This window comes from Pleurodeles waltl, chromosome 4_2, assembly GCF_031143425.1.
Source record: "Pleurodeles waltl isolate 20211129_DDA chromosome 4_2, aPleWal1.hap1.20221129, whole genome shotgun sequence".
Lineage (NCBI taxonomy): Eukaryota > Metazoa > Chordata > Amphibia > Caudata > Salamandridae > Pleurodeles > Pleurodeles waltl.
Genome location: NC_090443.1, coordinates 794,104,359 through 794,120,422, shown reverse-complemented (window position 1 = coordinate 794,120,422; position 16,064 = coordinate 794,104,359). Strand labels below are relative to the sequence as shown.

General features: G+C 45.1%; 1 protein-coding gene across 1 annotated transcript in view; it reads left to right on the top strand.

Annotated features, from left to right (window-relative positions):
* Positions 1 to 341: 341 nt before the first annotated feature.
* The window catches only part of CTH (cystathionine gamma-lyase), an 82,653-nt gene continuing 66,930 nt past the window's right edge, over positions 342 to 16,064 (top strand). Inside the window, exons 1-2 of the mRNA XM_069232445.1 lie at positions 342 to 602; positions 10,486 to 10,567. Coding sequence (XP_069088546.1) covers positions 447 to 602; positions 10,486 to 10,567 — 238 coding nt within the window. The 5' untranslated portion in view covers positions 342 to 446. The remainder of the gene's footprint in view (positions 603 to 10,485; positions 10,568 to 16,064) is intronic.

The following is a 16,064-nucleotide window of genomic DNA, read 5'->3' as shown; positions in this document are numbered from 1 at the left end:
GAGATTCTACAGGTAGCAGAATGTAAAGTAGGCACTGTACGCTAGTGTGAATTGTAGTGTGAAGCGCTTTCCAGATCATCGAGGCGTGAGCGTTGGCACATCAAGTTAGATTATACGATGTAGGTCCGGTTACAGAACAGTGCTAGGGCTGGCATTCATTTGCCCGACCAGAGTGATCTGTATAAGCCCTGGAACTGCTTCCAGTGGAACCGGCAGAGCTAAACGACCCACGGGAACATGTTATGAAAGTCTGTCTGGAAGAGCATTGACGGTGCAAATAGTGCCAATCCTGTCATCTGAGCACTACCGCCCCCAGCAGCAGCCAATGAGAGGCTCGGGGGCGGGGACAGCGGAAACACCACTTTCACCCAACGTGCCTGTGCGGGTTCAGTCTGCTATACCCCTGCTTCTAGTGGCCGTCGGCACTTCAGTGATCTGACAACACAATGGCTGAAGAAGGGGCATTTCTACCCGGGTTCAAGAACTTCGCTACTCAGGCTATCCACACAGGGCAGGAGCCCGAGCAGTGGACGTCCATGGCGATCGTGCCTCCCATCTCCCTATCCACTACCTTCAAGCAGTACTCTCCAGGGGATCACACGGTATGTAGCTTCCGAGGATGGGCAGCCAGGGGTCTTAGAAGGCGTGCCAGCAAGGATAATGCCCCTATCAATTCGGCATTTTGTGCAAAGCCAGCGGGTCTGCTTACAACGTAACATGAGACGTCCCTCATTTCCAGTTCATTACGTGTTGTATTTTTGTTTGATTGTTTGTGTCACGTCAGGAATCCGGCTACGTTTGCTCAGCTGTATTCTTAGCTGCCCTGGCCGCTGGCAGAGCCTCTTACGGATTGCTCAGAATTAAATTTAACAAGCGCCTGGGTTCTGGGGCGACCCGTGTTCGGAGCCTTCCGGATTCCAAACACACACCACAGCAAGGCAGGTCTGGCAATCTAAAGTTGGACCGATCCCAATAGCTGGCGTTGGAGCTCTGCGCCTGGTCAGATTTATCTTGCATCTCTCGTTAACTGTTGGCGTTACTTATCTTACACTGGGCAGCTTTATTCTGCCTCCATCCTTATTACACGTTTGTTCTGCCCCCACCCTAACTGATAGTTTTCTGTGCTGTTCTCAGTTCTACCCAGCTTTATACAGTACGAATGAAAACACACGTGCTCCACAACAGTCGATGTGGCCGTTTTTTTTTCGGTTCGTGGTCGGGCTTCCACTGTAACCGCATGCTGTAGTCTGTGGCTGCTCAGTGACCACTGTACACTGTGGTTTGCAGCAGCTGTCACCTCTGACTGATGCAACGAGCGTCTCCGGTGGCAGTGATGCTGTGACGCTGCAGTGCTTGCGACCTAATCTGCACAGTCATGGTTTAGACCTGGAAATACAGGAAACGTGTCTATACGAAACCTGTCACGTGGCGCGCGTTTTACAGTTTAAGCGGGGGTGAGGTGTTCTAGCACACGCGGGACTAAGGGAAATAGCCGAAGCTCCATGCATTTTTACTGAAGTGGTAACGTGTGCAGGCGCACAGGCAAACAATGCCCTCCCCACATGCTAAAACAGACAAACGGGGAGGCACTGCTATGGGTGGGGACTGGGTTGTGGAGTAAAGGGGATTTTTTTAATTAACCAGTTTCCCTAAAGTTCTAAAGGTAATTTTAACACATTAGTGGATTATGTATGTCATTTGGTCTGGAGTGCTATTAAGGGACATGGAAAAAGGTGGAGGTCTTTGAAGATGTTGCTCATGATTTACGAAGTATAACCATGCTCCCTTTGTAAGAGATGCAGCTTGTGTCATTGAGGGAGATGCCTAATACGTTTGGGCTTACAAGCTTGCTTTACTTGATACATTCCCAAATGGAGCCTTCCTTTACATAGGAAGTACCTGAAACCACGAAACAATAAAGCACCTTAACCACAATGCCGGGATCCGCAGCAAGGCCCTCGATTGGATCTCTTCATTTCTCTCAGGAAGAACCCAGAGAGTCCGCCTTCCGCCCTATCTGTCCGAATCCTCCAAGACCATTTGTGGAGTCCCCCAGAGATCCTCCCTCAGCCCAACGCTTTTCAACGTTTATATGGCCCCTCTCGCCAACGTGCACAAACTCACCACATCAACATAGTCTCCTACGCAGACGACACCCAGCTGATCACCTCCCTCATGAAAGCACCCTACAACCGCTAAAAACAACCTCCACAATGAACTTCACACCATCGCCAACTGGATGGAATCAAGCCGCCTCAAACTAAACACCGACAAAACAGAGATCCTCATCTTCGGCAGCAACCCCTCTGCCTGGAACGACTCCTTGTGGCCTACCTCTCTAGGAGCCGCACCCACACCGAAAACTCAAGCAGGAAACCTGGGAATCATCCTGGACTCAGCACTCAGCATCACTCAGCAGGTCAACGCGATCTCCGCAAGATCTTTAAATGTATTCCCTTTGAAACCAGAAAACAGTCACCACCGCCCTGATCAGCAGCCGAGTGGACTAAGGAAACGCACTCTATGCATGAACTACAGCCAAACTACAAACGAAAATGCAACGTATCCAAAATGCTTCTGCCCGCCTCATCTTCGACGTCCCACGCCGCGACCACATCTCTGTCCACCTCAGAGACCTACACTGGCTACCCGTATCAAAGAGGATCACCTTCAAGCTCCTCACCCACAAAGCTCTCCACAACACAGGTCCAGCCTACCTCAACAGCAGACTCACCTTCCATACTCCCACCCCCCTACTCCGCTCCGCCAGCCTCACCCTCACCTCCGTCCCCCGCACTTGCCGCACCCCCTCCAGAGAAAGATCCTTCTCTCACCTCGCCGCCAAGACCTGGAACTCCCTACCGCTCCACCTACGCCAGACCCAGGATCTCCCAACATTCAGGAAACGCCTCAAGACATGGCTATTCGATCAGTAGCCCCCCTCCCCCCAGCGCCTTGAGACCCTGACGGGTGAGTAGCGCTTTATAAATTACCTGATTGATTGATGAATCCCCTTGTTCTAGGTCATTAACTGTAATTAATTTTCCAAGGTGCATGCAAAACCTAACTAGCCTCGAATTCAAATTATTAACTTTTACTCTTTAACTTTTACAGGCCTTCAAGTATCACTTCGTGGTTGTATGGTTCAAAACACTTTTTTTGTTGTGTGTATGTGTGTGTGTGTGTATATGTGTATATATATATATATATATATATTTGTTCCCTCGTCCCGATGCTGAAGCACTTAGATTTGTATCAGATTCCTGCCCCCTTTCGGAGTGCATGGTTGAAAGGGTATTGTTTGTAGTCTTGCCTCTACAGGGCATACTGACTGAGGTTTGATCAACATGATGCATGATGCACTTCATGTCGCTGTGCAAAAGCATAAGATTGGGATTTAGCAGTCAATGTGTGAGTAGAAGCTACTGCTCCACAGGCTGGTGCTTAGCATAATTAAAGATGGATCTTGGTGTTGACCTGCAGCATGTGGGTCCACTAGGGTATATGGAGGATGCTCATCCACCAAGGGCGTACTGTATGGAGTCCCTTGAGAAGCAACTCTGTAAAACCTCATTGGAAGCACTGATAAGCTACCAAAGGAGTACTATATAGAGTCCACCAAGAAGCAACAAAGGTCCAACCATTTTGAGGCTTATGGGAATGAGAGGGGGTGAAGGAAAAGCCAGCTGTTCAAGCCTACTGTTCTTTCTAGGCCCTTATAGCCCAACCTGGGAAGATGCCACAGAAAGAATTGCTTAATCTTGCTAACTGTAGCCTGAAAACGCAAACTTGAGGTCTTGGAAGTAGGGGTGTGAATTGGGGGTGGGGATAGTGGTTACTTAACTGGCTGGAGTGGCTTGGAGGGATGGCTCTGGTCATGTCACATAGGCACCGAACAGGTTCACAACAGACACTGTGACTGTTTCGGCAGGTTTGCAAAGAGGAAGAATGGGCTAGAAAGTGTTTGAATACCTGAACAGTATAAAAATAAGCAGATGGTCGTAAGGAAGGACCATATTTTATATGGGTATACTGTAAATCTGATCCTGTTCCGTGGTTTGCCTGTGGAATCTCCCTTATTGTGTGTGATGTGGAAGAGACACACACAACATGAAATTGTGCATGGCAAGCTGTAAACAAAGGGTTGTTTTTATCTTAGCGTTTATCAAGACAATACAAGCAACTCAAGCTTTCATCTCAATGTCACTAATGTCCGGTAGAATCCAATGGTATTTTATGGCACATTTGTCAATATCTTACCCATGTACAATTCCGTACACTGCAATTAGGATTGCTATCCTACACCATCTTCAAAACCAGCTGCATAATTTACCGAGCTATCATGACCAGCGCCCCTGCTTATCTTGCAGACAAGCTCACCATCTCTGAAGGATTTCAACACACCCTTAGCGAGGACACGACCAGAATGCAAACTAAGAAGTGTAAAAATTTAAAAACAAGACCGCAGACCTTTTCCATCTATACACCAAGGAGCGGGAACAACGGCTGTTAATCCATCAGGACTGTGCAGTTGCTGCTGCTCTAATTTAGGAGAGAGTTGAAGGCTCACCTCTTTAAAGACTACTGTATTACAGTACATTAACCATTCACAACCCAACTTCCTCTTGTCTTACTCATCAAATTTAGGCTTGCCTTTGACAATGTACAGTGCTCTACTGCTTCTTGGCTAGGTTTGCGTTACTGAAGTATATTGGAAATGGCCCCTTGTGCATGGTTATCCCTAACTTTTTTGCCTCCTTCCTCCTAATTTTTTGTGACCTGTTCTTGTTGGCTCCTGGGCTCAGGGCACAATACCACTGCTAACCAGTCCTAAAGTGCATATGCTCTCTGTGTAAATTGTATTGTTGATTGGTTTATCCATGACTGGCATATTTGATTTACTAGTAAGTCTCTAGTAGAGTGCACTAGAGGTGCCCAAGGCCTGTAAATCAAATGCTACTAGTGGGCCTGCAGCACTGGTTGTGCCACCCACATAAGTAGGAGTGCTGCCCCTGCCCGTGACTGTGCTTTGTTGGGCTAGCCTACATTTGCTGCTTCTGCCTGTGAAAGGGGACAAAGACTGGGCTTTGTGGTATATTCCTGCTTGTGAAGTCTCTGGGCCATCAAAGACTTCCTCTGCTAACACCTGGACTCTCCGCTGAGACTCCTGCCCTGCCAAGTGATGCCCTATCCAGTCCCTGGGCCCTTGAAATGTGAAGTTGGCAGACAAGAGCTAAAAATTCATGCACAGAACGCCGTACAGGGAAATGTTTGATGCACCATTTGCAACATGGCTGAGAAACGACGTGCCGCTGGCTTTATGGCTAAAATCAATGCTCCATCTGCATTGTGGCTGCGAGATCGATGACCCCACACAGTGCGGTTTTCTAATCAACCCAACTCTGCATGCCCGATGCCCAGGACATCTTGTTTGGGGTCAAGGGCAACAAGTTTTTATGTTTACTTTGTCCTTGGGACAAGTGGGCCCAACCCTCTGCAACACAAACCCTTTGGCTGCCTGTTTATTGAGAGTGGAACTCTCTGCAGTTGAGGTAATGTGTTTTAGAAGATAATGCTGTTCGCACTTGTATTTATGGTTCATTATTTGAAAGCCTTCATTATTAGGGTGAGTGCTGTAAATAAATGTTTTAAGGTCACACTTCACTACTGACGTTGGTTCCAGTACAAAAAAAAAAACGTGTATAAACATGTTTGAAAAGTTTAGGCTATGAGGCTAATTATAATGCTCCCAGAATGCTCTCTGATTAGATGCAAATGAAGTGTCATTTAGTAAAATGTGTTGATGCATGCTAGTTTTTCCCAAAAATATTTCTAATGGAAAATCAGTGTAACCATTTTCAACACGATTATGGGAAGCATGAAAATAAACAAACACTGACAAAGCCAACTGATCTGACATATTTTTATAAGTCTTTTAGTTTCATCAATGGGTGTCTTGTTTTGACATGGCTTTTGTAACACTACCAGGCCCTCAACATTGTAACAAACACTGGCAAAAAAAACCCCCAAAGTTTTTGAACTCTAAAAGCACACGCTGCCACCAGTGGCATAACAAAGGCCCCGCAGCCACCCTCCAGGGGGCCCCTTGAGCACAGCACCTGCCCTGAGTGAGTCTGGAGAGGGGGCTCCTCCATGTTCTTTGCAAAGGGGCACCCTCCAGTTTCGTTACGTCACTGATTGCCACGGTAGTTCCTGACACTGAACAAAACTACTTTGTGTGCCAATATGCTCCTTGTGGAAGAGCAGAATGCGATCACTCACAGTAAAGCCAGCCGAAAGAGAGAGAAATAGAAGTTTAATAAACACAAAGGGGCTTATTCCAACTTTGGAGGAAGTGGTAATCCGTCCCAAAAGTGACGGTAAAGTGACGGATATACCACCAGCCGTATTACGAGTCCATTATATCCTATGGAACTCGTAATACGGCTGGTGGTAAATCTGTCACATTTGGGACGGATTACCACCTCCTCCAAAGTTGGAATAACCCCCAAAATGTCTTTGTTAACACCAGACCTAATTAGGGACCAAGACCCACATGTAGGTAGCTTTTTGCATGTTGCAAACAGAGACTTTCGCTGTTTGCGACGTGCAAAAAGCACATTGCGATGCACAAACCCAGTTTTGCAATTCGGTAACCTGGTTACCGAATCGCAAAACGGGTTTGCGACTCGCAATTAGGAAGGGGTGTTGCCTTCCTAATTGCGATTCGCAGTGCAATGTAGGATTGTTCTGTGACCGCGAACCCGGGCGCAAACCAATCTCAGTTTGCACCCATTTCAAATGGGTGCTAACACTTTCGCAAAAGGGAAGGGGTCCATATGGGACCCCTTCCCCATTGTGAATGTCACTGTAAACATTTTTTCAGAGCAGGCAGTGGTCATTTGTGGTCGTGTTGTGGGTTCATTCATGTAAATGTCAATTGTTGATTTTTCTTTTGGTTAAGATTGGAAAGTGGGAGAGTGTTCATATAAAGTGAGTAAGAGAGAGAGCAGGGGTACATTTGTGGTTAGTGAAGAGGAAGTGAGGATGAGGGGCTGAGCTTGTAGATGTGAAACAGAAGGTGATGGGCTGAGATGTGTTGAATGGCGGCAAGGGCGAGGAAAGGGAAAGAGGCGATGCTATGAACGAGTTATGATGCCAGCTTTGAAATTCGTTTGAGCTGATGGGCAATAAAAGGTTATATGAGCACAGCTCTGCCTCTGTTTTGTGAAAATGTAAATGTTTTCGCTTATATATGTGCAGCTATGTTTTGAATTGTCACTCATAAAAAAATTAACTGGTGGCTAAAAAAAGAAAATACCAATTGAGGCCTAGAAGATTGGGCCTCTACGACAAAGTTGTTACAAAGCTAGACTAGAGCCTAAAGCTTGCATAATTTTGTGTAACTCTTTTAATACCATCAACAAGACTTTCATTCGCATTCCTTTCTTGCAGAATTAAGCTACTATAGATCCTCGTCATATGTTGGCAAAACGGCTGAGAACTTTCTTTGTAGTCAGAAAATACTCTGGTCTTGTCTTAGGGCCAGATGTAGCAAGCCTTTTGCGCCTCGCAAGCTGCGAAAAACGCAGTTTGCGAGGCGTAAAAGGCCTCACGCGATGCAGAGCCGCAAATTGCGAGTCGGTACCAACTCGCAATTTGAGGCTGTGACTCGCAAATAGGAAGGGGTGTTCCCTTCCTATTTGAGACCGCATCGCCATGCAGAGTTGCTTTGGGACCGCGAATGCGGTCGCATACCAACTCGCAGTTACCATCCACTTGAAGTGCATGGTAACTCATTCACAAAGGGGAAGGGGTCCCCATGGGACCCCTTCCCCTTTGTGAATGCCCCAAAAAATATTTTTTCAGAGCAGGCAGTGGTCCATAGGACCACTGCCTACTCTGAAAAAAACAAAAAACAAATGGTTTCGGAATTTTTTCTTTTTGCAGCTCGTTTTCCTTTAAGGAAAACGGGCTGCAAAAAGAAAAAAAAAACTGCTTTATTCAAAAAGCAGTCACGGACATGGTGGTCTGCTGTCTCCAGCAGGCCACCATCCCTGTGAGTGCCTAGACTCGCTATGGGGTCGCAAACTGCGACCCACCTCAATAATATTCATGGGGTGGGTCTTTGCGACCCCATAGCGAGTTGCAGAAGGTGTCTGAGACACCTTTCTGCATAAAATTTTGCGAGTTGCAAATTGCGAGTCGGTATGACTCGCAATTTGCAACTCGCAAAATTTGACTTTGCTACACCTGGCCCTTAGTGTCTGTTATATTTTTAAGTTATTACTTAACATAGAAATTATGTTCCTAGTCTTAAGGAGTTCCATGCTATAGAGTGAATTGATAGCAAGGTGCTTGTTTTCTATCTGCTTTTCTTCCGATTTCTCTTTTCTGTGTCATTGGCTGTAAACTCTCTGTATTTTTTAGTCGCATGTTTTAAAGTGCTTCTTCCCACTAACACAAGTCTTCCAGTATATCATAGTAGATTTATTCCTTTAAAAAAATGAAGTGGTTACATGGTTGTTCCCATTCTAAGCCTGTAACTATGCAAAATAATGATTATTTTCTAATCTGGAATACATTTATTAGTATCACAATGTTTGTCTAGCAAACTACACATTTAAATTCTGCTTGTGTTTTGTTTGATGCATCTGGAGATTGACTAACCCCCATTCATGCCCTTTAACCTATTTCAAAATGTATAAATCCTTAGCCCCAGATCTATCACTTTATATTTGTGCCATTTGTGTGGCAGTGATACCCCACTGAGGCAACCAGGAGCTATGCTTTGAGGGGGTGGGGAAGTTAAAAGTTCATGTCTAGGGAACAGTAATATGTCTTAATTTGTTACATCATCACATGCAATGTGGAACTGGATCTAGAGTTGGGTTTGCTACGATGCTGGTAGTACACCATGTTTCCAGTCCTGAGCTGTCATTTGGTTTAATGGTTCCTGGGGCTTACATTGGTGGTTTATACACATTTAATGGAATGGAATAGCACATATTATAACCTTAATTTGTGGCAGACTCCACTGGATGTTTCCCCCATCATTGGAATTTGAGTGAAGAAAACTGCTCTGCTAAATTTTCCTCCTGTGGATTTGGCACTTCCATCAGACATGGAAGGACCTTCAATTACAACCGATTTTTAAATTGGGACAAAGATTTTTTTGATGGCATTGAATCAGTTGTCACTAACATTCTGACTGTTTGCACGGATTTTTATAGATTTTTCTCTGCTTGCACATTGAATTATCCCCTAGACCCCTGTGTGTTACTGGTGTTCTGGAGCAGGAGATTTACTGTTTGAGCCTATCTATTGATACTGGTACAATCAAAAGGAAAGGAGTGAGTTCCAGTCCTGTTAACTTACCTCTGGGTGTCCGGACTTGATCTCCACCCAAATGGGGTTGTTCAAAAGGTGGATGTGTCAAAGTAACAGCATCTCGTGGGCTTAGCATTCAGCTTTAGAAAGAGCTGAAGGAAGAGACAGTAATGGGGAAAGAAAGATGAACAGAATGCAGATTCTGTCCAGCAATGAGTCAAAACTACTAGACTCGAACCGAAGACAGGCAAAGCTTTGAACATGTGAAGCATTCCCTATTGCATCTGGACATTGTTGAAGTTGCTATCCCCTTTCACAGAACTGGCAGTGCCTCCTGCAAACCTGTTGACTTGTTCACTGAGTTTTATGTCTCTTCCACCCAGGTTTTAACATCTTGCATCTCCTACTGTTGAATGCTCTCATGGAAGACATTTTCAGAATACTATTCCTTATCAAGCATCTTTCTTGCTGTGGTCGACTGGTTCATAACCAACTATTACCTCTATTATCCCTGCCACACTTATGCAAGGTGCATGGTCACAGCTTCCAAATGTGCCTAGTGCTTTGAAAAATGAATTACAGTTTCAGTAAAAATATTTGTCTTTTTAACCTCACTGAATTTGGAATATGTCTATGGGGAGTTGCCTGCACAAACTGTTTTTAATTAATATTAGTAATACGTTAGCTTTGAGCTGGCCTTTTAATAGTTATGATTTGTTGTCATTGTTGGTGAATTAGGTAAAGGTTTAAGTGCCTAAGGTCAGCTATATTTAGTTAACAAGTAATGTGTGGGACTAGAATGGACATAACTACCAATCTAATGTCACTTGAGGTTCTAATTTGAACAGTTTTTCTGAATGTCCTTTTTTTTCTTAAAAAATGATTTCTAATGATGTGTTAATTGAGCTATGTTGGTGTTGATATTCTACATTTGATTGTGAGACATATGCTTTGTTCATTAATGTACTCGAAACCGTTTTTATTTTGGATGCTTTCAGTAAACGAGTAGACAAAAAATACCCCCAGTTCACACGTCTCAGAATGACATGACTTGTTGTCCCATTCTTTGCTTTGAAAGTATGACCTTTTCCCCCGCCATTAGTGATGTAAAGTAAGTTACCATAGCCTTACTAACAGGATACCTTTTTCCTATAGGGGTTCGAGTATAGCCGCAGTGGTAATCCTACCAGGAATTGTTTAGAGAAAGCTGCTGCAGCATTGGATGGAGCCAAATATTGTAAGCTCACATTATATGCATATTTCTTTAATAAACCAGTTTACCTGCAACTGTAGCCTGAATTTAAGATGGTTGTAACCAGTATTTATTATGGAGTTATAACCTGTTTAAAGGTGGGCCCTTTGGGAAGACAAGAGGATAACAACCTGTGGATAAACTGCACTGATAACTGAACAAGGAGGTTAGCGGTTGCAGAATTAGCAAGCGGTATGACATCACGTAAGTCGTGCTTTTATTTTTTTGTTCATTTTATCAGTGACGTCAGGCCAGACTTTTACTTAGGTGTGTTTGGTTACAGTTTCTGTAGATCCTCACGTGCTGAATTCGTTGGATTGGTCTATAGTCCTTTCATTTTATATCTCAAGTGGCATATGGGGCTCACCGGAACTATAGTGGTGCAGAAAGAACAACAAACTCATTTCTCAGTTCAGTTTTCTGATCTTTTAGATTGTACATGTTCCTTAGGAATTGGAATTCATTTACATTATGAATCTTTTCATAAATGTTTTTAAAATGTTACTTTTTGGACTTTTGCACAGAATTAGAAGAGGCTGATCAAAGTTTGGAAATTGTCTACATGTACATATATGCAATGTCCACCTTGTTGTAATCCTGCTTTATCCGACTCTTCTTGTTATTTGGTGCTGCACTGCTAAAATGGCAGCTCCATCACTCAAGCGATGATCTCCTTTGGCTTAGACTTTCCTAGTATGCATGACCTGTCTAGAACCTCCCAGGCAGATGTGCTAGAGAATGCAACTTATTCAGAACTCTGCAGCCTGGCTGCTTCAGTGAAAGCTCTGCCAATCAAGCGATGATCTCTTCTGGTGTAGACTGTCTCAATAGCAAGTAAGTGTATTATGGAATACAAAGTATTCAGAACTCTGCAGCTAAGCTGTTTCTCAGAATCCTTACAAAGAAACATATCTCTGGACGCCATGCTATCCTCGGTTGCCGCTTGTGCAGAAACCTATAAAATTACAATTTATGCACTTGATACTGAGTCTTACATAAAACAGGTCCTCTTTTTAGGCATCCCGTTTTGCCTGGTACTATTTTTCTAACAATCTCAAATCCACAAATGGCTTATTTTGCACATAGTTCTCAAGTTAACTGTGCAAGAACTGGAGGCAAATCATTTTCTTCTGCGGCTCCCTAAGTCTGCAACTCCCCTTGTGATACTTCAGGTCATCTGGCATTCTCTAAGGCAGCAAATTCCTGACTGCTTGCTGTGGATCATAGAGAATCTCTAGGTATTTTCATCATTCATTTTTTGTTAGTTCCCTGCGTATGTTTCACGTTTATCATTCATTTATCTCCACATGGACATCAGCTGCTATATTGGTGCCTATTGGCTTTTGCAAAATATAAGCTCGTCCTGGCTTGTCTCTATAACAATTGACAATTATGTTTCTGATTCATTGTGATGAGTCTAATCCTTTTGAGTTTTACCTTTTTACCAAAGTGCCTAACTGCTTCCTCCCGCTTAATGGTTGTTTTGCTCAGATAGTTCAACATCCCGTAGCATCTAACTATGTACACAGAATTTCTTTTTTTTTTTTTTTTACAGAAATAAATGGATTTTGATAGTGATCTCCTTAGCAATCAGTAGCATTTAAAACAAAGAATATGTTATGTTTGATTGGATAGCTTCATAAAGCTAGTCGTTTGGAAGACCATCACTGCTTGAATTTTTGGTCTTCAAAAACAACTTTGCAATGGAAAGAATGCTTGAAATAATCTCAGCCACAGGGGATCGCTGTGGCCTACTGTGAGAAAGTAGCCTCTTTCTAGCCTTGTTACCCCCACTTTTGGCCTGTTTGTGAGTGTATGTCAGGGTGTTTTCACTGTCTCACTGGGATCCTGCTAGCCAGGGCCCAGTGCTCATAGTGAAAACCATATGTTTTCAGTATGTTTGTTATGTGTCACTGGGACCCTGCTAGTCAGGACCCCAGTGCTCATAAGTTTGTGACCTATAGGTATGTGTTCCCTGTGTGATGTCTAACTGTCTCACTGAGGCTCTGCTAACCAGAACCTCAGTGGTTATGCTCTCTCATTTCTTTCCAAATTGTCACTAACAGGCTAGTGACCATTTTTACCAATTTACAATGGCTTACTGGAACACCCTTATAATTCCCTAGTATATGGTACTGAGGTACCCAGGGTATTGGGGTTCCAGGAGATCCCTATGGGCTGCAGCATTCCTTTTGCCAACCAAAGGGAGCTCTGACAATTCTTACAGGCCTGCCACTGCAGCCTGAGTGAAATAACGTCCACGTTATTTCACAGCCATTTTACACTGCACTTAAGTAACTTATAAGTCCCCTATATGTCTAACCTTTACCTGGTAAAGGTTAGGTGCAAAGTTACTTAGTGTGAGGGCACCCTGGCACTAGCCAAGGTGCCCCCACATTGTTCAGGGCCAATTTCCCTGACTTTGTGAGTGCGGGGACACCATTACACGCGTGCACTACATATAGGTCACTACCTATATGTAGCTTCACAATGGTAACTCCGAATATGGCCATGTAACATGTCTATGATCATGGAATTGCCCCCTCTATGCCATCCTGGCATAGTTGGCACAATCCCATGATCCCAGTGGTCTGTAGCACAGACCCTGGTACTGCCAAACTGCCCTTCCTGGGGTTTCACTGCAGCTGCTGCTGCTGCCAACCCCTCAGACAGGCATCTGCCCTCCTGGGGTCCAGCCAGGCCTGGCCCAGGATGACAGAACAAAGAACTTCCTCTGAGAGAGGGTGTGACACCCTCTCCCTTTGGAAAATGGTGTGAAGGCAGGGGAGGAGTAGCCTCCCCCAGCCTCTGGAAATGCTTTCTTGGGCACAGATGTGCCCAATTCTGCATAAGCCAGTCTACACCGGTTCAGGGGACCCCTTAGCCCTGCTCTGGCGCGAAACTGGACAAAGGAAAGGGGAGTGACCACTCCCCTGACCTGCACCTCCCCTGGGAGGTGTCCAGAGCTCCTCCAGTGTGCTCCAGACCTCTGCCATCTTGGAAACAGAGGTGCTGCTGGCACACTGGACTGCTCTGAGTGGCCAGTGTCACCAGGTGACGTCAGAGACTCCTTGTGATAGGCTCCTTCAGGTGTTGCTAGCCTATCCTCTCTCCTAAGTAGCCAAACCCTCTTTTCTGGCTATTTAGGGTCTCTGTCTCTGGGGAAACTTTAGATAACGAATGCAAGAGCTAATCCGAGTTCCTCTGCATCTCTCTCTTCACCTTCTGCCAAGGAATCGACTGCTGACCGCGCTGGAAGCCTGCAACACTGCAACAAAGTAGCAAAGACGACTACTGCAACTCTGTAACGCTGATCCTGCCGCCTTCTCGACTGTTTTCCTGGTGGTGCATGCTGTGGGGGTAGTCTGCCTCCTCTCTGCACTAGAAGCTCTGAAGAAATCTCCCGTGGGTCGACGTAATCTTCCCCCTGCAACCGCAGGCACCAAAAAGCTGCATTACCGGTCCCTTGGGTCTCCTCTCAGCACGATGAGCGAGGTCCCTCGAATCCAGCAACTCTGTCCAAGTGGCCCCCACAGTCCAGTGACTCTTCAGTCCAAGTTTGGTGGAGGTAAGTCCTTGCCTCACCTCGCTAGACTGCATTGCTGGGAACCGCGACTTTTGCAGCTACTCCGGCCTCCGTGCACTTCCGGCGGAAATCCTTTGTGCACAGTCCAGCCTGGGTCCACGGCACTCTAACCTGCATTGCACGACCTCCTAAGTTGTTCTCCGGCGACGTGGGACTTCTTTGTGCGACTTCGGGTGAGCACTGTTTCACGCATCCTCGTAGTGCCTGTTTCTGGCACTTCACCGGGTGCTACCTGCTGCTAAGAGGGCTCCTTGTCTTGCTCGACGTCCCCTCTACCTCCTGGTCCAATTTGCGACCTCCTGGTCCCTCCAGGGCCACAGCAGCGTCCAAAAACGCTAACCGCACGATTTGCAGCTAGCAAGGCTTGTTGGCGTTCTTCCGGCGGGAAAACACTTCTGCACGACTCTCCACGGCGAGAGGGATCCGTCCACCAAAGGGGAAGTCTCTAGCCCTTTTCGTTCCTGCAGAAACCTCAGCTTCTTCTGTCCAGTAGAAGCTTCTTTGCATCCACAGCTGGCATTTCCTGGACATCTGCCCATCTCCGACTTGCTTGTGACTTTTGGACTTGGTCCCCTTGTTCCACAGGTACCCAAGATTGGAAATCCATCGTTGTTGCATTGTTGGTTTGTGTCTTTCCTGCATTATTCCTCTAACACGACTTCTTTGTCCTTAGGGGAACTTTAGTGCACTTTGCACTCACTTTTCAGGGTCTTGGGGAGGGTTATTTTTCTAACTCTCACTATTTTCTAATAGTCCCAGCGACCCTCTACAAGGTCACATAGGTTTGGGGTCCATTCGTGGTTCGCATTCCACTTTTGGAGTATATGGTTTGTGTTGCCCCTATCCCTATGTTTCCCCATTGCATCCTATTGTAACTATACATTGTTTGCACTGTTTTCTAAGACTATACTGCATATTTTTGCTATTGTGTATATATATCTTGTGTATATTTCCTATCCTCTCAATGAGGGTACACTCTAAGATACTTTGGCATATTGTCATAAAAATAAAGTACCTTTATTTTTAGTATAACTGTGTATTGTGTTTTCTTATGGTACTGTGCATATGACACTAAGTGGTACTGTAGGAGCTTCACTCGTCTCCTAGTTCAGCCTAAGCTGCTCTGCTAAGCTACCATTATCTATCAGCCTAAGCTGCTAGACACCCTATACACTAATAAGGGATAACTGGGCCTGGTGCAAGGTGCAAGTACCCCTTGGTACTCACTACAAGCCAGTCCAGCCTCCTACACCTACATTCCAGACCATTGTTTTTGTCCACTGTGTTACTCTAGACAGCAACCCACCATATGGATACCAGGCTTGGTTCAGCTCCAAAAGGAACAGTCCACATTGAACTGCCAAACCAGGTCCCCTCCAGATGAGAACACAAGCAATATCAGGCCAATTTTGACCTATTTAGGTCTCATCAGCGATTTATAGCTTGAGTCCTATGGCACAGTGAGCATGAGATCCACGTCTTAGCATACCTGGCACACTTAGGACATCTACTTCAAAAACAATAAGGTGCCTGGCAGTTCATCATGGGCTGCTGTGATGAGAAACTGGGTCAGTACTGATATGCATAAGTTGGTTCTTTGTTTCTTGAAAAAGGAAGGCCTGGGATGCCCCTAAAGTGATACTTTAGCCAGTGGCTGAGATTAATTCTAGCATTCAATCTATCACCTTGTCACATGTTGATTTATTTTTTTTGTACAGTATAATGTTACACTGAAAAGCAGCATGGACATGATTCAGCAAATGTGCAGAATATTAGTAGCCTGAGATACGGGGTCACTGTTAATTTGATTATGAAATATAAGCTGGAATTTCTGTACAAGTATGCATTTGTTCATTTTAGCTTATCATAATGCCCACTACCCTTTTCAGTATGTGA